This window comes from Melozone crissalis, unplaced genomic scaffold, assembly GCF_028551555.1.
Source record: "Melozone crissalis strain CALT ecotype California unplaced genomic scaffold, PUWL_Pcris_2 ptg000029l_1, whole genome shotgun sequence".
Lineage (NCBI taxonomy): Eukaryota > Metazoa > Chordata > Aves > Passeriformes > Passerellidae > Melozone > Melozone crissalis.
In genome coordinates, this window is record NW_026535807.1 from 9,154,242 (window position 1) to 9,178,260 (window position 24,019).

The 24,019-nt window shown below is 53.9% G+C and overlaps 3 protein-coding genes across 3 annotated transcripts in view; 1 reads left to right on the forward strand and 2 right to left on the reverse strand.

Annotated features, from left to right (window-relative positions):
- The window catches only part of MTMR14 (myotubularin related protein 14), a 31,130-nt gene extending 22,246 nt beyond the window's left edge, over positions 1–8,884 (reverse strand). Inside the window, exons 1-7 of the mRNA XM_054280885.1 lie at positions 8,756–8,884; positions 8,542–8,687; positions 4,128–4,236; positions 3,029–3,104; positions 2,244–2,304; positions 1,607–1,729; positions 1,008–1,081 (exon numbers count right to left, since the gene is read on the reverse strand). Of these exons, the coding sequence (XP_054136860.1) occupies positions 1,008–1,081; positions 1,607–1,729; positions 2,244–2,304; positions 3,029–3,104; positions 4,128–4,236; positions 8,542–8,687; positions 8,756–8,884 (718 nt within the window). The remainder of the gene's footprint in view (positions 1–1,007; positions 1,082–1,606; positions 1,730–2,243; positions 2,305–3,028; positions 3,105–4,127; positions 4,237–8,541; positions 8,688–8,755) is intronic.
- A 1,543-nt stretch (positions 8,885–10,427) lies between these two features.
- On the forward strand, positions 10,428–22,372 carry LHFPL4 (LHFPL tetraspan subfamily member 4). The gene is made up of 4 exons (XM_054280685.1): positions 10,428–10,885; positions 19,828–20,064; positions 20,252–20,268; positions 20,580–22,372. The coding sequence occupies exons 1-4, from the start codon at positions 10,480–10,482 to the stop codon at positions 20,586–20,588; spliced, it is 669 nt and encodes a 222-aa protein (XP_054136660.1). The 5' UTR covers positions 10,428–10,479; the 3' UTR covers positions 20,589–22,372.
- The window catches only part of SETD5 (SET domain containing 5), a 76,254-nt gene continuing 64,969 nt past the window's right edge, over positions 12,735–24,019 (reverse strand). Inside the window, exon 25 of the mRNA XM_054280686.1 lies at positions 12,735–12,746. The gene's annotated coding sequence lies outside the window, so the exon portion shown is untranslated. The remainder of the gene's footprint in view (positions 12,747–24,019) is intronic.

Here is a 24,019-nt window from a genome sequence, read left to right on the forward strand (position 1 = left end):
CTCTGCAGTTTAACTCTATAGAGTCACTTCTTCATTCCTTACAGCCCTACATAAGACCTGTGTACACAGTTTTTGTCATGTTCCAAGTCTGGTGATGTGTGCAGCAGCAACATGTATCCGTGCTATGTACTACAGAAAGCAGTAGTACTCTCATTTCTGTACACTTAAGCAACCCGCATGGCAAACTCAATAAAAATCTTCATGCAGCTTCTATGAATTGTCACTAATTTCTGTATAAAAGGAAACATACCTTAAAAAAAATCTTTAAGAGCAATAACTAGCAATCATGGAAGTGTGGGTCTGGATTGTCCACCAGAGTTTTGCCAGTTTTGTTTTTTTCTCCTCTCCCTTTCTTTGTGCATTAGGGAGAAAGTAGAGTCTGCAGACAGACCTCAGCACAGCAGCCTCCCATCTGATCCTGTCGCCAAGCCTGACATCAGCAGGCAGCAGGAATATTCAGTTCATCAGTAAGAGTGAGTGACCCAGCAGTGGTTGCTAGGCACAGGGATGGATACAGCCAAGGAGACAGGCTGCAAAGGGCTGCCTCTGTTGAACACTGCAGGCTCAGGTGAATTCTTCTGCAAGCACTGAGGATTTCTTACAGTGGAGCTCTGGAACACCAGACTAGAAATTACCCTCAAGAATTGGGTCTTTACATAACAAAGAACAAGATATGTATTTTGCATCAAGCAGTAGTTTAGAGTTGCAGAAATGTCAAAGGCCATCTTAACCAGCTCCACCTCTGGGACTTTTGCTCCGTGCTTGAATTAATAAGGACTGCTGGGAAATTATTTTGCCACCTCAAAGAGTGCCTAATGCTGACTCACTGCCAGAGCATCCAGTTCATTGCACTGTTCTCAGCTTAAAGGAGTTTTCTCGAGAAGGAACACAGGAAACATTCAGCAAGTCATGGTCATTTACATATACACACCCAGAGTTATTTCCCAGTGCCCAGAAACAGACTGTCACCTGTCCCTTGTGAATCCCTCTGGACATCATTCCTGTACCTGGATATGGGATGGAGAGAAGTGTGAAATCAGCATAACGTTGAGCTTTGTCCACCTTCTCAGAAGAGGTCACACTGCACAGGACAAAAGGAGAACAGCAGATATTTACAGAGTGTTTTTTGCACAGACACCAGCACCCAAAAATCTACCTGTTGCACCTCCCTGGGCTATGACTTGACTCAGTTGCGAGCAGGGGCAGAACTTACTCAACACATCCACATAAATAGGTACAGCCCAAAATCACTAAGGCTTTTCTCTAAGATAAGTGGGAGAAAAAGCTCTCTCTGTTCCTATGCACAGAGGGCTCCGTTGCTGTCTCCCTTCTGAAGGGGTGACTGTCTCATTACTATAAGATCTACAGGGAAAAAGCCACTCAGACTGCAGAAGACAGATGAAAGCAGCTATGTTGCCCATTGATACAGTTTTCTGTGCCCTAAAACCTTGTGGTTTTCTTTACAGCATCAATTGTATTCTGCTGTAGAATTCTTCCAAGGACTGCTCCCAGGATGCTGAGTCCACACCTGACAGCAAATTCACAGGTAAGGGCTACACTAGCTGCAAACCAAAGCCTGCACAAAAGCAAAAGAACCCAGACTCACTTCAAGCCAAATTTCACCTTCTTGTTTTCCACCATCAGGTCACAGATGTATCGGACAGACAGGTATCGAAGCAGCTTGATGTCGTGCCCTCTGACCTTGTCAAACAGCTGGGAGTCTGCATTTCTGCAAGACAGAATGAGGCAAGCAAGGTGAGCATGGAAGACTGACCAAGGTGAGTCTGATTCTTCCCAGATGAGCCACAGTTCTTCCCTGAACACTTCCAGCCATAAGCAGCAGAGCATGAGCCAAGTCAGACTCTGCAAACTGACACTGCAAGCTTTGTGCTTATGGTCCCTTCCCACATCTCACTCTGTTCTGCAACAAACACATAAGATACAACACAATTTCTACAGCCTGGAGATGTACTTTTAGGTGAAGTAAACACAGCCACACCCTTCAAATGCATTTTAATGGCTCTACATATTCCTGTGTCTGGCTCTTCCTCTGAAAATAAATTAGCAAGCTTCAACCAGCCATTAATACTCAAGACTCTTTTCCAAAAGCAAGGAAAGTAAGACCCTGAGCCTGCTGATGGGTCTCAAGCCTGTGCCCAAAACCCAAACTAGGAAAGAGCAGAAATGAATGGCTGAGCCAGTCAGCAAACTCCCTTTTCCTCACCCCAAACATTCATACAAACCTAAATGCAGAGTCTTCTTCAGAAATGTCTTCTGCATCTGCCCAAGCATCATCAGAACCTCCTGCAACAAAGGCATTAAGAAGTGAAGCTTTTGTGAACCAGCTTGATCCCTAATCCGACAAGATGTGTATACAAACAGAAAGGTCATGGCTTAATGCCTTCTCTTCACACCTAAGTGTGGTTCCCCATAATGCCTCTTCCTGAAAATCTTGTTTTCTAATGTAGCCCACACTCCTTGTCATTGCAAAGTACCTGGGCAGGTCAAACCCATAACTGAAAGCCAGAGGACACTTCAAAAATGGTATGCAGTGCTTTTTTAAGCCAAGCTTCAGCTTCCACACCATAGACACCCACTACTCCCCTAAGAGCTTTCCCTGGAGTCCAATATATCTAACCATTAGCAGCACTGATTCCCAATGATTAGTCAAGCAACAGCAAGTTCTAATCCTCTTTCCTCCATTATTCCCATCCCCAGTGTTTGGGAATTGCTACCCTGAATCCTTTGGGATGCCTTTATTTGCCTATATATTTCCTGTAACTCACTCTTCAACCTCAAGCTCTTTCCTCACTGAGGCCCTTTTGAGGTGTGGCACTGTCCTGTATACAGTGCTTGGAAATGGACATGAGGTTTCATTCTTTGCTCTGTTATGCTAAGCCTGATACAAGCAGCCCATGCTAGAGCTCCCACTGGTTTTGGGAAGAGCTTGGCCTCATGTGTAGCTCTCTGTCCCAGCACTCACTAGCCTTATTACCATGCAGACAGTGACAAATGGCTCCTCACTCACCAGAGAAGATGTAGTTGTAGCCAGTGCGCCCATAGAGCTCTCCCCAGCCAGCCAGTGTTGCTGATCTGCAAATATGCTGGAGGAAGATTTTTTTATTAATCACAGAGGCTCCAGGAGTCATTCCCTTATCATGCCTATTTGCTGTCAGGTTACATAGAAGGGTTGGTATCTACAGCTATCACCTCTCAGCTGTCTGCCCTTTAACCCTGGTCCAGGATTGAGTTCTCCAAACACAGCAAACTCCCAAGTGCCTTTATCTGTAGCTAGTTTTTAAATCATATTTTCATCTCCAGTTCTCCAATGCATTAATACAGTCAGTTCCTGCCAAGTTAGCAACACATGCTCTGTTAATACCCTGCTTGAGCCTTATTTCCACATTCCTCTGGATGAGATTATGGATGGTCCCAAGATGACTCTGGGCAGTTCACTCCTGCAAAAAAGGTCAGCAGATGCAGCCCACAATGGCTTCAATCAAGCCAGATTAAAATTGTCACAGGTATGATTTTGCTATTCATACAGTGTTTCTAAATTCAACTGAGAAAACTGAATTAAGCTACTTAAATTCTAAATTAGACTATTCCTACATGGCTTCAACACAGTTTAAGTAATTCACATAAAAATGAATCTAATTTCACTTTCTTACAGATCCCCATGCAGACAAGCCCACACATTCATAAGACCATTTATGCAATCTTGCTTCCCAAGGGAATAGACAAAGGAAACTTCTCTGGAGAGAGGAAAGTTACTCAAAGAGACTTGCTGGGAAAAGCAAGGGACAAACAGGGACAATAATTATCTTTCCCCTCTGAAATGCCAAATATCATAAGGATTTCAGAAGGGATGTACATAGGAGAAAAGAAAAAGTTAGCCCTTTGGTGCAAGGCTCACGATTTGGTGGGGGAGAAGAGCCTGAAATGCCAACTTATGCAGCCTAGACAGCAATTGCTACCTGCTACTTCAGGCTGCCTGCTTGCACCTAAGCACAGATTTTTACACCATTTGGAAAAGTGACAAGTGACTGAAGATGTGGCAGCACAGCTCAAATGGCAGAGAGAAAGGTCATTTTCTCAGCAAATACAGGTAACCCATGACACTTTACCTTTCCCTTGTACAGAATGACTGGGCAGACAAAGCGTCCTCTGCACCTGGCCATCTTACTCCGGTTGATGAGGTCCTGCAGTTTGCCCACCTGCACAGTGCTCTCATACCTAAGGGACAGAGACTCAGGTCAGTACAGAGCATCTTCTCACACACTTTTCAGCAAAGCCACCACAGAAACCCTGGGCTGCAATCCCATCCCTTCCCCTAGAAGTCTGCTCTGAAGTTAGTAAGCATGAAAACACTTTGAGAATTGCTTCTGCTGCTGTCCAACACATTTGGACACTTTTCTGGCTTCTTTGTTTTATTTTGAAAGACCAATGCACAGTACATGATGGCACCATCAGGAACTGGCAAACATGAGCACCACCAGTAGGGTCTGCCACAGACCAACATGTGGATTACTAGGGAAGGACACTCAGTGCCTACAAAAATACATGTTCTGTTTCCCCTGCTATCACCTTTCCATTCAGAAGCAGCTCAGAGAGATAGTTTTGCAAGAAAAAAAGAAATACATTAGAAAATCAAATCTTGAACACTCTGTGATCCTCAAGCATTTGTGTTGCCAGGTAATTAAGCAACTAAATCAGCTAGTGGGTTGAGCAGGGTACTTAAGATTAATGTCAGCTGGATCTGCAGAGATACATTTTGTTTGGTTTTCTTGTTGAAGGTAAAATAGAATTGTGTTTCATATTGGGAGACATTTTGGAAACATGTTAAAATTGCTCCAGTTTGTCTAAGTATCATCCTACATTGACAGGAATCCACACTCACTTCTGAACTACACAGACCTCAAGGAGGAACTGTCAATGTAAAGAGGACTAGAGTTGGAATTGGAGAAGCATCCAGAGTGATATATTAGAAACCAGGTTAAGTCTGGACATACAAAATTGCATGGCTATGCACCTGGAGATGGTTAACAAGAATTTCCAGGCAGCCTTCCCAGTAATGGAGCACAGTGTAAGAGACAGATGAACTGCCTGATCTCTGGATGTTAATACATTATCCACACGGTAAATCTGAAAAAGGGGAAAAATAAGATCATGGGAAATTCCCTAGAGAGATGCAGAAGTACCAGCATTGCTGTGCAGAGCACAGGCTCTCAGCTGAGATAAAGCATCTGATTCTGGTGACCCACCCCTGCCTGAAGAGGCACAGGAAGATGAGTAGGAGAGTCTATGCTGCAAGGGAAACCACCAGGGTCAGATGGAAAGGGCAGATGAAGATGAGCAGATGCACAGCAATATGTGCATCAGGGTGAAGGAGAGCACAACAGAGGAGGAGAACTCAAACACAAAGGACAACACTGGCCTAAGAACAAATTAATACCTTTACAATGGAGTTAATGAAAGTTGCTAAACTTCAGAATCACTGAGAGTGTGGAGCAATGTACCAGCAGCTGCCATTCTGGGAAGGATTACAAAAATAACCTATTATTAAAATGGAAATCAATCTGTTTATGGAAAATATTATACAAGGTGGTGCCAGTAGAAGCAGGGAAACAGAACACAAGACTTCCAAGTACTTTTTTTTTTTTTAATAGAAGGATTTGGTTCTCAGAATTCATAGTGGTGGTTTAAGTTTTTTCATGTTTTCCTGCATATACAATTATTTTGCTGTTCAGCTCCAAAGACCTTTGACACATACCAGAATTTAAAGAACAAAAACCTAAGCTAATCTTCTTTAAACAATGTGAACATGAGGGTGCTAATTGGAAAGGCAGGAAAATGTGAGCAAGAGTGAGAAGAGATGACTTCACGTATAATTCCCAACACCAAACTATTTTGAAACTCAAAAGATTCTGAGGCACAGATTTGGTTGTGGGGCTGTTTTAAAATGAATGCATGCAATTAAGAGATATATCTTGCACTCTGCTCCAATTCCCTTTGTGTTTCCTTTACAAAAGCAAATATGGAGGGAAACAAAAACTTAAATGCAGTGTTACCAAAATAGCTCCACGGCACTGCTTCCAAGAAAATGAGAGTTAGAAAAACTGAAATACCCGAAAGACCAGAAACTATAAGAGAAGCACCTCTCTGGGAGCTGAGACAAGACAACAGGTGTCACTCACTGCACTTCCCTGGAGAGGTTTCTGCAGCACCCGCAGATGAGTGTGAGCAGCTTGGCAGGAGCCCAGGACACAGAGTGAGCAGGAAGCCCTGCACCCTGCTGGGGACATGCAAGGATGAGCCCCTCTCCCAGGCACACCAGCCCTGCTCCTTGGGAAGCCTGCACACACACTGGACAGACCCATCTGCCAGCAGTCATGGCTGTGTTACAAATAAGGCTCTCAGATCTTCTCATCTCAATAACCACCCTCAGTAATGCAAGAGATGAACATGGTAAAACAAACACAGTTGTATCAAGACTCCTGTAACAAGGGGGAAGCTGCTCTGAAGAACAGGTGTAATGCTTTTACAGGATTAGTGATTAAATGCAGCATAAATGGGAGTAAAATCTAAAGCAAAAGGTTCAAAACACACAGAATTCCTCCTGCACCTGCCTGGATTTCAGAGTACTGTTAGCAAACTTTGATCAAGCAAAGTCCTTTCTTCCCCCAGCTGCCCAGCTACAGAATGAACTGATTTGAGTTAAAAAACATAAATTTTTTGGTGTTCCCCACATGGCTCCAGAAGCAGCTGTACTGACAGAAATGATGGTACAGCAAAGAGTCTGTACATGTGAAAACTGCTTCCAAAGCACCTCGGTATTCTCGGAGTTGTGACGCTTCAAGTAGATCTTACCAGCTGATTAAAAACACTACAAAGATAAAAACAGGAGCATTCAAGGCCAGGTTGGATGGGGCCCTCAGCAACCTGATCTAGTGGAAGTTATCCCTGCCCATAGCAGTAGGGGTTGCAAGTGGATGACCTTTAAGATCCCTTCCAACTCAAACCATTCTGTGGTTCCACAAGAGGCAGCCAAACAGACTCAGTCCTGGATGGAGTGCTCTGCTCACTGGAAGAGGTTCTTTCCTTCCATAACACAAGAAGTGCAATGGTCTCTATTTCATAATTATTCCATAGGAGTAAAATGATTAAACTAAAACTTGAATTTGTCTAAAAATGACTTGGCAGCTTTTACAAAAATCATCATGCTGAAATCAGGAAGTGTAGTCTGTTTTTGTGACTCTCAGACAGTAAATCAAAACTTGCCAAGAATCAGTATAAATACAGTTAATTGTCACTGCTGGCTTGCAAAAGTCACAGAAGAAAATGGGGTACCAAGCATAGGTACTCTTGTTTTGAATACTTGTCAGAAAAATTAAGCATCCTTTCCTCTTGCAAGAGCAGGAAAAGCAGAAGCATTCAGTTTCTCTTCCCTAAAGCTTCCCCTAGTTACACTTAACAGCTTCAAACTTCAGTTTCCTGTTTTTTGCAGCAAGGGGTTTAATCTTTTCTAGTCTCATCCAACTGTTAGGCAGAAGCTCTCCCACCTGGCAGTCAGTTGTGGCTGGTTTCCAAAGACCCCCTCCTACAGCACCCAGCCTACGAGTCAGCACGGCAGCTGATGGTTTTCCTTCCTCAGGCAAAGCAGCTGGACATGTGAGAAGGACTTGCTGACCCTCCTTTTAAACACATCACTCTTGTCATGGACACACAGTCCAGACTGCAAAACTGCATTATATTTAGTTGAAGGAAAAGGTAAAATGAGAGGCTGTGGATGGAGCTGGAAGCAGCAGCTCATACTCAGCCAGAAGCGAGACCAACGTGATCCTGAGTTTGTGGGTCAAAGTCCAGAGATGTGTTGGCTCACATGTGCACCAAACTGAGCAAGTGTTTCCCATTAGCTCACTAAACCTCAGTGCCCACTGACCCCTTCACCATGGTGGGGAGAGACAAAATAATCTGGAACCTGCTCTGGAATGACAGAAATATCTGTCTAGGCTGTCTTGTCTGCCTAGCCCCTATCAGACCCCCTGCCCCGAGATGATTTGCAGACTAAAATTTCCCACATCAGAGGCCTTGCTGCAAGACACAAGTACTTCATCAAGCATCAAGGTGGGGAGAGCATCACACAGGCTTGCTCACAACCCTGAGCCTTCGGGCAAGCTGCAACACAACAATCACCAGGAGCCAAGGCTGTGCTCAGGTTTGCTCCAGGGCCACATGCATGGGAGCTGGTGCTGCCCTGGAGCACCCCCGTTTCCTCCACAGCCCCCGAGTAACAGGTTCAGCTTGGCAGCTTTACCCAGGGCGGCCCAAGAGCCCCGGGAGGAGCCCCACGGGAGCCCCGGCAGGCAGCGAGGGGAGTCCCGGGAGCGGTGACACCACCGGCTATAATTAGCGCAGCGCAGCGCGCAGGGCTTCCCCGGCCGGCGGGAGCCTCGGAGCGCCGGGCGCGGCAGCTCCCCGGGACAACAACTCCGCCGGGCGCCACTGCCCGGGACGGGACACGGGAACCGGGGGCCTTACGGGTCACGGCTGGCGCCGGCGTCGCGCTCCAGGAGGACGATGTGCCGCGGGTAGTGGGCGCAGACCTCGCCGTGCACGTTGGGGATCACGCTGTAGCGATAATCGCGGCCGAAGAGCTCCAGGCACCGCCGCTCGATCCGCTCCACCTGCGCAGAGCCACCGCTCAATGCCCGCCGCGCCGCTCCCCGTGCCCCCCGTGCCCCGCTGCCCTTACCTTGGCAGCAGCGACACCGCCGCCGTCCTTGGCGCGGTACTGTGCCCGGGAGAACTCCAGCAGCAGCTCGGCCAGGGAGCGGTCCCCGGAGCCCGCCGGGGGGCAGCCGCGGGCCGCCGCCGCCGCCATGCCCGCGCCGCTCACCGCCGCCTCGGGCCCATCGTCCCGCCCGCCGCTTCCGCCCGCCCGCGACGCGCCCCTTCCGCCCGCTCCCGGCGTCATCGGGGCGCGCCGCGCTCCGCCCCGGGGTACCGAGCTCCGCTCCGGGGGTACGGGGCTCTGCTCCGGCCCCGCGTTTACACCCGCAGCGAGACGCGGCAAACGCTGTCAGGCCTCGCCGAATGGGTCCGACCGTGGCGTTGGCGGGCGTGCCCAGGGCGCTGCCCTAAAGGAAGAGTCCCGAAACGGGTTTTAGTTAAAGAAGCCCCTCCCGCAGTGTAGTCGCACGCACTGAGCCGTGGCAGAGGAGCTGCGGGGCGAGCGATATCGCTGCCCGGACACGGCTGAGGACGGCACTGGCTCGTGTGCCCGGGCAGTGCCACGGAGCCAGCCTGGGCTGTGCGTGCCGAGGGTGACGGGCAGTGCCCGTGCCCAGCCGGAGGCTCCTTGGCTCTTGCAGGGGAGCACAATGTGGTTGTCATCTGCATTTGTCTGATTTGCAAATCAGCTGCGAATCTTCACAAACATTTAATGACAGCCGAGTTCAACTGCAGCTAACGCGGTGCATCTCGTTGCCTGAGAAATAAACTGGCCCGACGTGGTTTGGTCTCTGCTGGGTTCGGGACGGCTGTGAGGCTGACGGGGCGGTGGCAGGATTTCTCACGGGCACCTGCCGGCATACAAGTGCTGACAGCCTGTGTGACACTTCTGGCATAGCCATTTACCCCAGCCCAGCCATCCACCACACCTAGCCTGGCGCACGCTGTGCACCCCAGCCCTGTCACCACATCTGAGCTGGCACAGCCGTGTACCTGGCCTTGCTGTCAGAGATTTTGGGTCGACTCCTGCTGCCCCAGAGCGGGGTGAAGCCACAGTGGTGGCAACTTACTTGCTCCGTCCCCGCCAGGAGGGTGGGGAAGGTTTGCTGCCCGTCCGGGGGCTACGTCGGCACCCCGCGGGCCTCCCCCGGCCTCGTGAAGGGTGCGGGGGGATGGACGCGCTCCCTGCGGGCGCACTCCGGCCAAAGGCAGCCACGCGGGAACCTTCCAGCACTTATCGGAGCCATGCCCCGCCGCCACCCCGGGCGGGGTCGGTCCAGGGGACGGTCCTGTCGGACCGGGGGAGAGGAATGGGCCCGGTGACCCGAGCCGAGCCAAGCCGAGTGGATGCGAGCCGAACCGAGACAAGCCCGTCGCTCGGCCGAGCCCGAGGAGAGCGCAGCAGAAGGCGGCGGAGCGGTCCGATCCCCGGGGGACGGGCTCGAGGGGTCTCGGTTCGGCTCGGGCTGGGCTGGGCTCTGGCTGGGCTGGGCTGGCCTGCGCCCGGCCGGGTTCTGGCCCGGGCTCGGCTGGGCTCGGCTCCGCAGTGGCGGGGGGGCGCGCGGCCGCGCGCGCGCGGCGGGAACGCGCGGGGCGCAGAGGCGGCAGCCAAGATGGCGGCGCGGGTGTCGCAGGGCCCGGCAGCCCGCGGGCGCTCTTAGGCCGCGGCCCCCCCGCCCCGCCGACCCCGGGCGGGCTCCCCGCCGCCCCGGCCCCTCCCGCCCTCCGGCAGCGGCGGCCGGCAGGATGCTGCCCTCGCAGGAAGCCTCCAAGCTGTACCATGACAACTACGTGCGGAACTCGCGCGCCATCGGCGTGCTCTGGGCCATCTTCACCATCTGCTTCGCCATCATCAACGTGGTGGTCTTCATCCAGCCCTACTGGGTGGGCGACAGCGTTAACACGCCCAAGCCCGGGTACTTCGGGCTGTTCCACTACTGCGTGGGCAGCGGGCTGGCGGGCCGGGAGCTGTCGTGCCGCGGCTCCTTCACCGACTTCAGCACCATCCCCTCGGGCGCCTTCCAGGCGGCCGCGTTCTTCGTGCTGCTCTCCATGGTGCTGACGCTGGGCTGCATCACCTGCTTCGCCCTGTTCTTCTTCTGCAACACCGCCACCGTCTACAAGATCTGCGCCTGGATGCAGCTGCTGGCAGGTACACACCGGCACCGGGAACACCGGCACCGGGAACACCGGCACCGGGAACACCGGCCTGCCCCGGGCCTGGCGGCGGGGACGGGTGGGGAGAATGGGCAGCGCTGAGCGTGCGGCACCCGGGGAACCCCCGGCAGTGGGAGTGGGGTCCCTCGCTACGGGGAGCAGCAAGGTTGCTCAAGGAAGCTGGGCTGAGTCCAAGCACTGCAGGGCCGTGGATCCAGGAGCCAGCCCCACAGTTTCTTGGGACACCCAGGCCAGGTACTAGTGCTGACAGATGGGCACCTGTTTGGGACACTGGCACCGAGGCCTCCCTGGTATCTCCTGGCCACAAGGAACACAAGGGCTGCTCTGGGAAGCTGGGCTGGGTACAAGTACTGTGTATCCATAGGGCATCCCAGCCAGGAGCTGGCCCCAGGACGTCCCAGGCCTTCCTGGGACAAGCAGGCCGGGCACTGGCACTGGCAGAGCACCACAAACAGGTGCTGGCTCTAGGCACTGGCTCCTGGGTCTCCCCAGGCAGAGGCTGGCCACAGGGAACTTTGAGATCACTCAAGGAAGCTGGACAGGTACAAGCATTGTAGGGCCATGGGTCTTCTCAGCCAAGAAATGTCCTCAGAATGCTCTGGAGCTTCCTGGGACATCCAGACCAGGCACTGGCACCAGCTATGGTCACACCTGCTCGGGGCACTGGAGCCTGGGATTCCCCAGGCAAGGTCTGACCCCAGGGAGACATAAGGCTCCTTGGGACACAGCCAGAGAGCTGGATCAGGGACCCACCTCAGGGGACCACAGAACAGGCACCTACCCTGAGACACCTGGACAGACTGAACAGTCTGGACCCTCAGGACATCCTGGGCTAGGGACCCACCTTGGGGCACTTGAGTACACCCCAGCCAAGGACCAGCATTGGGACACCCTAAACATGGCCTAGGACACACTGGATCAGCCCCCTGAATCCCTGGGGATTCAGACACCCCAGCACACTCCACATCAGGGACTAGCCTCCCATCATCCCCAGAGATGTGGGGTGTCCCCGAGAGATTCTCACTTTAGGGGAACACTCAGTCCCCAGAGGGACCCCACTATGGGAAGAAGCCCATGCATGGATCCCCCATCCCTGTAAAAGCACCCTTCAGCTCCCCCTTACAGACATGTTGCACCCAGGGCCCCTCTCTCCTGCATCATGAAAGGGCTGTGAGCACAGGCCTCTCCCAGCTCTCTCCAGTGCTTCGCACAGAGGTACACCATACATCTCCCTTGATGTCTCCCCAGACATGACCACTCAAGCCCAGTAACTAACCCCCACCAAAAGTGACCCTGTCTATAGATCCTCCTTAGGTCCCTCCACAAATGAGACCCCACTGTAGATGTACCCCAGAACTGTCACAGACTCACTCCTCAAAGTGACACTGAATAACCCAGACCTTTCCCCAGAAGGGGACCTGATGCCTGTATTGAAAGGGATCCCAAGTATCCCCTTATGCACAGACTTCCAAGGTGTCCTCACACAGGGTCTGTCCTTTTGGGAGAAAGATCCTTAAGAATGATGTTGAACTTCCCTTGGTAGCAAGACCCTTCACTTCCTTCCCTGCACAGTTTTACCAGGTATGACAAACACTCTCCACTGCATACTAAGTGTGAATAGACCTAGAGCTTCCACTGGAAGGACCTACAGTGCCCCTTATTCCTAATGGACGGACCCCATTCATCCCCTCTGTGAGAAGGGCCCCAGTCCTTGATGTGGAAGGATACAGCCCCTCTGTGTGAGGAGCTTCCAGCTAGCCCAGCTCTTTCCCTTGCAGCTGGCTGGGGCTGGAAAGCCTGACCTCCCCTCACCCAGATCAGGACCACAGCCAGACCTGGAGCTGCCTTGGCTTATCAGGAAATTCCCTCATCTTTAATTTTCCCCATCCTGAAGATTTATCAGTTTAAAGCAAGCTCAGAGCCCAAATCCTACTGATTGTCGGCAGCTTAATCAAGTGGCGTGGGGTGCCCAGCTGCTGCTGCTGCTCAGGGAGCTGTGTGGCAGAGGGCACTGCACTGGAGGCAGCCCTGGGTCTGCTCCCCAGTGCCTCCTGTCCTGTCCTGGCTCAGGTTTGGGTGGCCATGACAGCACTTTGCTGTTGTCACCTCTGGGTTCCCTTCACCTTGCCTTGGGGCTTGTCCTTGTCACACTTTGCACCTTGTAATTACATGTGTAGTGCTGACAATGGCACTTGTGAGAGCCCTGAGTGCTCAGCTCAGTGGGCCATGGGCTGGTTCTTCTGGCCCCAGCCAGCCCAGGTTGGCTTGGAGCTCTCCCAGGGCAGCATGGCTCCATGGCTTCTTGTTGGGGAAAGTCCAAGGCACCATTAACAGACTGGCCCTCCACCCCACCGTGAGACAGGACAGCCTGAGAGAGCTGCTGTCCTACAGGACAGGCTGATGTTCCTGTCAGAGAGGGCCTGGATGCAGAGGTGGGGGTGTGGCGTGTCCCAGCAAGAGACTCTTGTCTGCCAGGGGTCAGGCAGAATTTCCCTGGGAATGTGTGAGGCAGCCACAGGTGGATGTGTTACCCTGAGCATGGAGAAGGAGCTGCCATGACCTATGGAGAGAGTGCCATAGGCCAGATTTACTGCAGGGACATAGCCTGATACAGGCTCTGGCACACCATGGTGGCAAACTTGATTGACCTCGCTGGGAGGTTGGAGGATTCTGTCAGAGCAGAGAGTTTGTGGGAGCAGAGAAGGAAAGGAAATTCCTCCTGCCTCAGTGAGGGTTTAGCAGAAGAAGGACTTGCACTACCACAGCAGAAGCAACTGTGGGGCCCAAAGTCTCTTGGGCTCACTGGTGAAAGCCAGTGAGGCAGGTGATGGGCAGAGACATGGAGTAGAGGTGTCCCCACCCCATCCCTGTGAGATGGCTGGTGCAGAGTAAAGGGCTGCTGATTGTGGGCATGGATGGGCTCTTCAGAGGAGAAAAACCAAGTGCAGGGATGTGGGGGAGGAGGATGAGGAATTCAGGATCTCTTTCAAAAAAAATCCAAAAACCAACAAACTTAAAATCATCGATGTCTAATTAGTGGACAACAATCAAGGCAGGGTTTAATTAGAGCTTGACAGAAAGCTCCAGCTCAAAAGCCACTGCCCCCCTAGGAGGAAACTGGATCTAATTAAGAGGAAAGACTCTGCTTTATCGCAAATTGAAATGTGGCCATCTGCCCTGTTCAAAATCCCAGTAACGCAAAACTGGAGATTTTGCTAAATCCTTCTGTTATAAAACCAGAGATGGGCCCTTCACATGAGCATGTCAACAACTGTATGACTGACAGCACCTGATGCCACCCCAGTACTCCAAATCACAGAGGAGCACCTTCAGAAAGTTCCATGGGATGAGGCTTGAAGAGGAATGGGCTGTGAGGGTGTTCTCCCTTGGGATTTGTCTGTAGGAAATCAGAGCAGAGGAATACACCACCACCAGACCACCCAGGAGCCTGAGCATTTCCTGTGATTCCCCAATACTCTGCTGTAGCATAAGACACAGACACTCACCCTGTGAGTTAACTCTGAGCTTTGAATAAAGTTGTCCTGGTGCCCAGCAGCGATGCCCCTCTGGCAGCCCAGCCAGCTCTGTGGGACACTGCATCCATGTGCTTCCCATCAGGATGATTACCCTCACTGATGCCCAGGGCTGCTTCCAGAGGGCCTTTGGTTTTGTACTTAGAGCCCATTGAGGGTCAAAAGAGGCAGCCAGCTGAGCACACCATCCTGCTTGCATGGAAGAATTGGCTGGCCACATTTCAAGTGTTTCCATGTGTTCCAGGTCCAGCAGTCAGTGTGGTGAGACCTTCACACTCCCTCTTCGGGATACACAACACACGGGGTGCCTTCCCACCTGGGTCATGCTCTTGGCCTTGGGGCTGGGCTTTGTCCTTATCGGTGGCATTTTGGCATTGATTGTGCCATGTCCAGCCACCTTTCCTGATGGAGAATGTGGTAATACATATCCACCTGAGCTCTCTTCTGCTTTGGGGGACTCCCTTCAGAGCTACACTCACCTCTTGGATGGGCCCTTCCAAGGCCTGAGAGCAGAGGCAGGTTCCTAAGCAGGGCTTCATCTTCTGCACCTCAGCTGTGTTTGCAGCTGCCTCAGTGGGATCCCTTGCAGGGCATGGTTGTGGTATATCCACGGGGAGGAGTAATGAGGGAATTGTTGGCAGCTGCTGGGCTGAGCATGGTGGGGCTCTGTGGTGGTGTAGCCTCAGCCCCAAGGGAAGGCAGGATCTGGCCTGGGTGAGTGCTACAGCCCCAAGACCCTCCCTGGTTCTGGCAGCAATGCAGTGGCTCTGCTGAACCACATCAGGACAGGCTCATCTTCCTGACTGTGACTTGCTGGAGAACCAAGTCCTTTCAGAGACTTTGAGGTTTCAAAATATTGTTTTCATGGATATAAAAGTAATTCATTGAAGTTCTTAATGAAAAAATATGAGGCAGATCCCACTCCTGCAAACTGGCTTGGAGAGTAATGGGACTGCCCAGGGAGGTTGTGGGGTCTCTGTCTCTGGAGTCATCCAAATCCCATCTGGACACGTTCCTGTGTCACCTGCTCTAGGTCACCCTTGGCAAGAGAGTTGGAAGAGACAGAGGTCCCTTCCAGCCTTAACTATCCTGTGACTCTGCAGTTTATCCTCAGGCCCTTTCTCTGTCAAAAGGAGAAATATTGCCCGTATAGGAGCCACTTCCACCTGCTGACCTTGCAGCAAAAATAACCACACTGCTAAACCCTCGGCATTTGCTGAATTACTGCCTTCTGAACCGCCAAAAAAGCTTTCCTGAAGGTTCCCCTCTCCCTCCCCTACCGCTCAGGTGGTGCAGGGGGGACAGGAGCGGGGCTGCAGCCCACGCACCCCTGCACCCGTGCAGCGCCGTGCGCTCCGCGGCCGCCCCGCGGGGTTTGCGCGGCCCTCGCGTGGCGGCTCCCGACGTGCCCGGCTACGCGGGGAGGGGCTGAGCCCGTGTCCTGGAGCTTACATCCCTGAACTGTTGTTCCAGATAAAGCAACTGTCAGTTCTGATTCATACAAACTCATAACTCTATTCTGAATCCCGCTGATTTTTTGGCACAAAAGCAGCCTGTGGAGCAAAACGCCGTAAGGGAGCTCGTGTCTGTGTAAATGGCCGGTGCTCGCCGTCCAGAGCACGCTGCCCTAAGTGTTGATTTATTTTTGAGGGATTTCAGTTTTTAGGGGGAGGAGGGGGGATTGTGTTTGTCCCCTTTCCTTTTGGTGCTCAGCTCTCAGGAGGTTTTCTGGTGAGAAGCAGCCACTCTAGACCCCAACAGCACAGCCCAGCCCCTGTTCCCTGGGGTTTTTGGATGTGCTGTCCCCATGCCAGTTTAAAAAGCTCTTTTTTGACCCAGTGATTGCTGGTTTCCCCCCATTACCTCACATCTTCCTGTTTGTGTGTTCTGTGGTGGTGTGGTGCTCTGGGGGAGGTCCCACCTCAGCTGCAGGGCATGTCCTGAGCTCTTTCCACCCATGGCAAGCAGTAAAAGCCAGTTTTCATTCACCCCTGCAGACTAAACTAGACAGAAAAAGTAAATAAAAAATCAGATTTTAATCCTGCAGGCACAGCTGCTCAGGACAGGGGCGGCGGTACTCAGCAAACATGGGAGTTACTCAGACAGTCCAAATTAGCTAAATGCACCTTGTACCAGGAGATGTTGTCCTGCCAGGAGGAGACTCCTCTTTCTGCTTAAATCTTGCTCCAGTGTTGCAGCCTGAGTCATAACATTGCATTCCCTTTGATTAATTTATTTTGTGAGGATATCAAAAGCCCTTGAGATGCCCGTTGTTTCTAATGGACCTTGACAAGGGAGCACTGAGGAGTGAGAAGCCATGAACCAGCTGTAAAGCCAAGAAATGCCAGCTTTATGGGGTCAGAGCCCCAGCCCCAGCAGGATCTCCTCCCTCTGCATGCACCCTGTCCCAGTGATCACTGAAATGCCTGCTCTCAAAACTGTCTTTACAATTGGAAAAACTCTAGGAAAGGGAGTTGTAGCCCAGGGCCTAGGGGCAGGATGGCAGCTGTGGGGTGTGGCAGACCAGCCAGCCACTCTTGGTGCCACTGACAGTGAGGACTGGCACCCACAGGCTCAGAAGAACAGGAATTAAAAGCAAAATAGACAGGAGCTGGGTTATTTTTTCCTCTTTAATAGTGGCTCTCCATAGGAGTCATCACCTGATGTTTTTCTTGTGGTTGCAGGCATAGAAATTTGCTATTTTAAACAAAACCCAAGGTTTTCCTGCAGGTCTGCAAGGGGGCTTGGGGCATTTGGAGGTAGGTGCTGGCAGAACAGTGCTAGAGGGATGGGCAGGAAGAACATCACATCCCTCAGACCTGTTGGAGAGGCACCGAGGACTGTGTGAGATCCCCTCCCTGTTCCTGCTCTGCTTTTCAAAGTCACTGCTTGCTGCAGGCACGGGAAGGTGTTTCCAGGACACTGGGTGGCCTGGGGAGTGCAGGAAAGGGAATTGTTTGTGACAGAGCAGAGGACTCAGCTTGCTGCTGGGGACACGTGGGGCAGATGGGAAGAGGAGAGCACTGAGCTGCTCTTCAGCAGGAGAGCACCTGCCTTGAGCAGCACAGCCACTTCCAGGGAGCTGTACAGCAGTGAGGGGTTTTGGGAAGAGGCCAGTCGCTCTCAGGCAGAGGCATTTGGGTATGTGGGGTGACTTGGGCACACACCTCTGCCCAGTGGTAAATTTGTTGTTTAATTCTGTCAAATGGACTGTGAGGGCATGGGCAGAGATCCTGCTCGGTGGGACAGGGCACAGCCTCCCTTTGCCCTGGCGCAGTACAGAGCAGGCACACGGGGATGAGAGGGATCAGAACAAGCAGACCCAGGCTGGAGCCAGGCAGTGCCCTGGCAGTGGCCATCACTGCATGTCCTCTGTGACTGTGCTGTGGCAACCCACCACATGAGTGTCTCCCTTACCTTTTTGAGCCACCCTAGTTTTGCCTTAAACCCTCTCTCTCATGTCCTCCATGAGTGCCATGGCATAGCTGCCTGTTCTGCCATGTTTGGGACCTGCAGATGTCCTGGGAAACCCTCTCACCTGTGGTGTTTTCAGAGCAGTGAGCTCTTGGCAGGCTTCTGCTTTACCTGGGCAGCTGGACCCACCTTTACCCTGAATAATAGCTCAGGAATGCAGAGGATGTGACACTGCCTGCAGAGTCCAGGGACAGACCCAGGGGCTGCTGTTCTGCTCCTGTGAAGGACTGGCTGAGGGCTGTGCACAAAGGCTGGGAGCCTGCCCAAGCCCTTGCTGGTGTAGGTAAAATTGGTGCCTGACTTTTAAACTCATAATTGCCTACTGTCTTGGGCACAGCCCCTGTTCTCCTTTGGGCCCAGAGTGGCTGTTGCTGAGGTCTGCTGCCCACCCAGGCAGCTGGAGCTGCTGCTTTCTGTGCTTTCCCCCAGCCTCACTGTGTACCTGTAGTCCTTTCCTCCTCCTCTATGATTTCAGCAGATTTCTTACAACTGTGCCCATTTCCAGGCTGGGTTGTGCCAGCCTGAGCAGTGCTGTGGGGGTAAACCCACCCCTTGGTGGGGATTGTCACAGAGCACCTTAGCTTGTTTCACAGCTGCACTGCACTGGGAGCTCAGGGGATCCTAAAATCCTCTTAGCATCTCTGCTTTCACAGGAACAATCCCTGGCACAGGTTTGCTGCACCTGATCCCCTTTAATTCAGGCCCTCAGCTGAATTAATGCCATCCTGTTCCAAGGTGCCCAGGTCAGCAGCAGGCCAGGCTGCTCCTCACCACTTCCCATGCAGTGCACGGTGCTGGTGCTGACCGGGTTTCCTTCAGAGGGATGGTTTTGGGTTGGCCCAGTCCCAGACAGGCTGTGCTTGGCTGGGTGTCCCTGGTGGTGATGTGCTGGAGAAACAGCTTGGCTCTGTGTGGTGCTGGGGTGGCACCAGGGCTGTGCACTGCAGTAAATCAGCATGCAGGGCTTGCCACTGTCTACAGACACTTGTACCAAGGGGGTTTATGTGTGTGGAGGAGTCAGAGACCAGGCAGCAGCTGCTGCATGACACTGTGTGCCAGCGTCCCTGTCCTTTCCTGGGTGCAGTGTGATGCCCTGCAGGCACTTGCCTCCCTCCTGGGATTTCCCTTCCCATAGAAAGCAGTGCAAAGCACATGCCAGCACCCAGAAAGCTCATGCCAGACCGCCAGCTGCCTGCCTGAGGGTGTTTGCTGAAAGGGATGGAGAGAGAACTTCTTACTGGTGTGGGCACAAACCTCTTGTTTCTTCCTTAACTCAGGGCAAAAGTGCCTGCAGGGCACCGCAGCCAACATCATTACTATTTTTAGCTTTTCCAGCTGATATGGGGCGAGGAGCTTTTGTACTTGCTGTAGTCAGAAAAAGTCACCTCCTTACCTTGATAGTCACGGGCTTTGTCTTGGCATTTCCATCCCTGTGTTCCCTGATGTCTCCTTGCTCAGCACAGAGTGTGCAGGGTGGAGGCCTGCTGGGAAGGTGACCCCTCTGGGAGTGGTGCTTGCAGGTGTGGGGTGTCAGGTGTGGGGGCTCCCGGGGATGCCAGTCTTCTCCCCAGGCAGCATCCCTGCCCACAGTGCACCGATAGCTCCTGCCCACGTGCAGGGAGCTTGTAGTGATGAGGAAAGCCCGTGGGCAGCCACCGATCCTGTGGCTGATGCTGGTAGAAACCAAGAGCCTGAAGTCCCTATTTGTGCGTGGGCCAGGTTTGGGACAGCCAAAAACCCTGGGGCTCCTGAGGTAGTGGTGGCTGTCACCTGCCACATTGCTGGGCTGTCGTGGGGCCAAGGTGGGCTCCCTGCCAGGCATGGGCTGCACTCACATACTGACTGGGGGGCTCAGCACCAGCACTGCCACTCCATTCTCTGATGCCTCCCCCTCCTCTCCCTCTTGCAGCGCTCTGCCTGGTGCTGGGCTGCATGATCTTTCCCGATGGCTGGGATGCAGAGACCATACGGGACATGTGTGGGGAGAAGACAGGGAAGTACTCCCTGGGCGACTGCTCTGTACGCTGGGCTTACATCCTGGCCATCATCGGCATCCTCAACGCCCTCATCCTCTCCTTCCTGGCCTTTGTTCTCGGCAACCGGCAGAACGACCTGCTGCACGAGGAGCTCAAGACAGAGAGCAAAGGTCAGCACCGTGCTGCTGGGGGGATCCTGGGTGGGAGCAGCCTGGGGCGGGGGCTTGGCCCCTCTGGCAGCCTGGCAAGGGTCCTGTGGGCTTAACGGGCACCTACAAGGCAAGCCAGGCTGGGCAGGGTGGGAGGGAGCTGCTGAGCCTCTGCCCTGCCTGACCTCTCTCTCTTCTGTTTCCACAGATTTTGTTGGCACTGCGGTAAGCCATGAGTGTCACTGTCTTGTCCCCTCTCCCTCTGTGGTGTCTCTGGGTGTGACTGTGTTTGGTGTCTGCGTGATGTGGGATGGGATGGGATGGGATGGGATGGGATGGGATGGGATGGGATGGGATGGGATGGGATGGGGGACCCTGGCTGTGCAGGCAGCAGGGCTGGGGGCAATGGGGAAGGGAGGCAGCAGAGACAGGGTGGCAGAGATGGGGACAGGCATATGCCTGGCACATGCAAGTAGCACGATGGTGCAGTCAGGGCAGCCCAAGTCCATCCCCAACCTGCTGTGCTTTCCCTGCAGAGGATATAAGGCCGACCATCCGCAGCAGGACCCTCTTCCCATGGCCGGCAGCCTGGGCGCTCCCTCCCTGTCCTGCCCTTCATTTGCTGCCAGCGGCCACACCGCGTCCCGCGCCGCCCTCCGGGCCCCGGTGCCCGTGCCAGGGATGCGCCAGCCGCCCGCCGCATCCATGGCCACCTCCATGTCCACGCCGGCACCGCCATCCCACGCACCCTGCCAGCTCCGTACCCACCGCTGCCTGCGGGCCGCCGCCGGGGGAGGATGCCTCAAACCCGCTTTGTTCAAGAACAGAATCCAGCTGCGGTTTTGTTTCAAGGAAAAAACAGTCTTGGAGTTTTTAACAGATTTCTACATCCCCAGGACTCCTGACCCGCTGCCTCCCACCCGAACGCGCACCCAGTGACGCCCCGTGCCGGCTGCTCCGGGTCCCGGACCCCTCCCCACTCCCATTTTGTACAGCTCCGTGATCCTGTCTCCACAGCCAGGGGACCCGGTGGCCGAGATGGGGCCCAACCCCTACTTTTACATGTAAATTCATATTCTCTAAACAGGGTAAAGTGACTCGAGCCCCCTCTCCCCCCGCCCCGGGAGTCCAGCCCAGGACACGGTTGTTTCCTGGTGCGTGGCTGGGGCCGCAGGCTGCTGCTCGCTCCCCTCAGCACGGGGACCGCAGGGGCCTCGCTGCTGCCGGCCCTGGGACACCCGACTGGCGCCGCCGTTGAATGTAAGCCCTGGTAAGTGGGAGCAGCTGAACATGCAAAACCCCCGGGCGGGCACAGGAGGACCCTCCCGCCAAGACCCCTCCCCGAGCCGGCCGCGGGCTGTTGCCAAACGCCTTCCCTCCCCATCCCCATACGGTGCTTTATCTCCACTGGTGACAGCAAGGCTTTCCCTGCCGCACGGCACGGCCGGGTGTACCCGAGCGCTCCTGTACCCACCCGGCCTCCCGGCTGTGCCTCGCCGGCCCGCGGTGATGGCGTGCGGGGAGCCCGTGGCTGCTGCCCCGGGCAGCGCCGGCGGCCTCGGAGGCCCGCACACGGCACCCGAGAGCCGACACCGGCACGGGTGGCTGCAGCCCGGCTGTGGCTCTGCTGGCCAGGCCAGCGTGTGTGTGCGGGCTTCCCCTGGCCACAGGGGCTTGGGTCACCACCGCCCTCGCAATGCAATAAAGTCCTCGGCACTGGCCGTGTCTCAGTGCGAGCAGCTGGGGCTCCTTGCAGGGCCCAGGGCAGGGCCCCCGGGGCTTGTTGGAGCCCTGGCAGGGCTGGACCGAGACACTGAGCAAGGCCAGGGAGCAGGCGAGTGGGAGCAGGGAGCAGAGTGGGACCGCGGTCCTGGGATGGGCCCACGCAGCGTGGAGGCTCTGGGGCACGGCAGGAAGGGCCCTGCGGGACCCAGCGCCTCACACGCACCAGGGGCGGGCTGCAGCAGGTAAGTGGTGCCCTAAGGCCCTGCGGTGGCGGTGGGGGATGGAGCTGCGCCGAAACACCATCTGGGAGCCCAAGCCACCCGGGATGGAGTGCGTGCCAGCACTCCTGCCAGCGCCCTCCGCCAGCCATGAGCCCAGCGGTGCCCGCGTCCCTCCGACAGCTGCCCCCCAGAACCAGGTCAACAGGAACTCGCAGCGCCCGGGTCTTGCCAGCTTGAGAGTGCTGTTGCCAGATGAATTGGAAAAACAAACCAAGAAAATCAGTGGAGAAAGGAATACAGTAGCTGTAATATATCTGTATTTTAGTACAAAGTTTGATACAGTGTTTCACAAAACCTTATTGAAAAATATAATTCAAACCAGACGAGCTCGGAGCCCTGTGTTGTGGGGAGGGTTGGGATGGGTTCCTCCTGGCCATCACCAAAGGCGGTGGGAGGCCAGAGAAGCCCCTGTGAATGTCTTGAGCTGTGGTGGGGAGCCCATCCTGCAGCCTGTGGAGCTGAGCCTCTGCCCACATGGGCTGGCACACGAGGAGGGGCTCTGGCCAGAGGGAGTCCCCAAAAAGGGTCTGTCCCACAGACAAAGCAGGGGGTGGAGCAGGATCCCATCCATCCCAAGGAGCCTTTGAACCTGTCCCTCTGCCTGTCCACAGTGCACGATGAGTCTGTCAGCTCACTGACTAACACAGACTGATAGGCAAATCCATGAAATTAATCAAAAAACTCCTGAAATTCATCATATTCCAGTGTCTTGATGGAAAAAAACTACATGGCCGGTCAGTTTAATGGCATGCTCTGGTAGAAGAGTGGGGAGAACATTCCAGGCTGTGTGAGGGCAACATGGGGAGCTCTGGGACTTGCAGAGAGCTTTGGCCAGGTCTGGCTCCCCTGGTGTGGGACACACTCACAGCCCAGGTGAGCCCTGCACATGGCAGACGAGCAGGGCTGGTGCTACCCACAGCTGCTTTCAGGGAAAGAGTCCTGGATATGGAGCCACTCTTTTGGGGGACACAAAAGGACAGAATGAACCATGACAGATGCTGTTCCACAGTGTCAGGGGGAACGTTCTCACAAGTGAGGGCAGTTGAAGACCAGAAGCCGTGGGCACCTCAAACCAGCACTTGCAGACATGCCTGGAAGGCCCCACACCGGGCTCAGCCCTTGTCAGGCTTCCTAAGGAAAAGGCAAGCAGTAAGAAAACCCTGGAAACCAGAAAACAGGTTTTAAAGCAGGTGCAGTGGTGCAGGAGACATCCTCCAAATCCATCTCCTCCCCAAATAAGCTTGGGCAAGAAGAACAGCAGCAGCAGAGCCAAAAATCCCACAACCCCAGCCAGAAGCTCAGGGAATTTCCTAAGGAACAGCAGCTCCCACAGCAGCTCCCAGCTTCACCTGGCAGAAGGCAGCAGGGAGGTCTGCAAGGCTGCTCCTGCAAGGATTTGCTAACCCTGCAGGAGACAGGGAAGAGACTTACATGCCCTCACCCTCTTGCCCTATGTCCTGGGCACCAGTGCTCAAGGTGGTAAGAAATTCAGCAATACTAGTTTTCAAGTTAAGTATTTTTATTATCAAAATTATTACATCTCTTGTGAAAGTTCAAATGTTACAGCATGGTGTAAAAACTCCACTAGAGTAAGAAGCTACAGCCCCCACCTTTCCTAGAGCTTTCCAGGGTCCCTCCCTCCTGCCCCCCTGCTGCGCCCGAAGGTGCTGGAGCCTCTGGGCAGGGCCCCCCGGCCCCCTCCCGCCGCCTGGCAGGGCAGAGCCCGTCTGCCCCGTGCTGCTCAGAGCACGAAAGGGGAGGCTGCACCTCCAGGGCTAAGCCGAGTGAAGTTTACACCTATGTTATACAGTATACAGACACCCAACTGCGGGGTGACAAGTTCCATCCCAACACGCTCACAGCCAGACAGTGTGAGAAAGCTACTCTTTGTTTCAATATTTTAAAAGTCTCCCCTAGGCTGAACAAACACCTGATTTCAATTGTGAATTAGAGAAATCTGTAACAGTCCT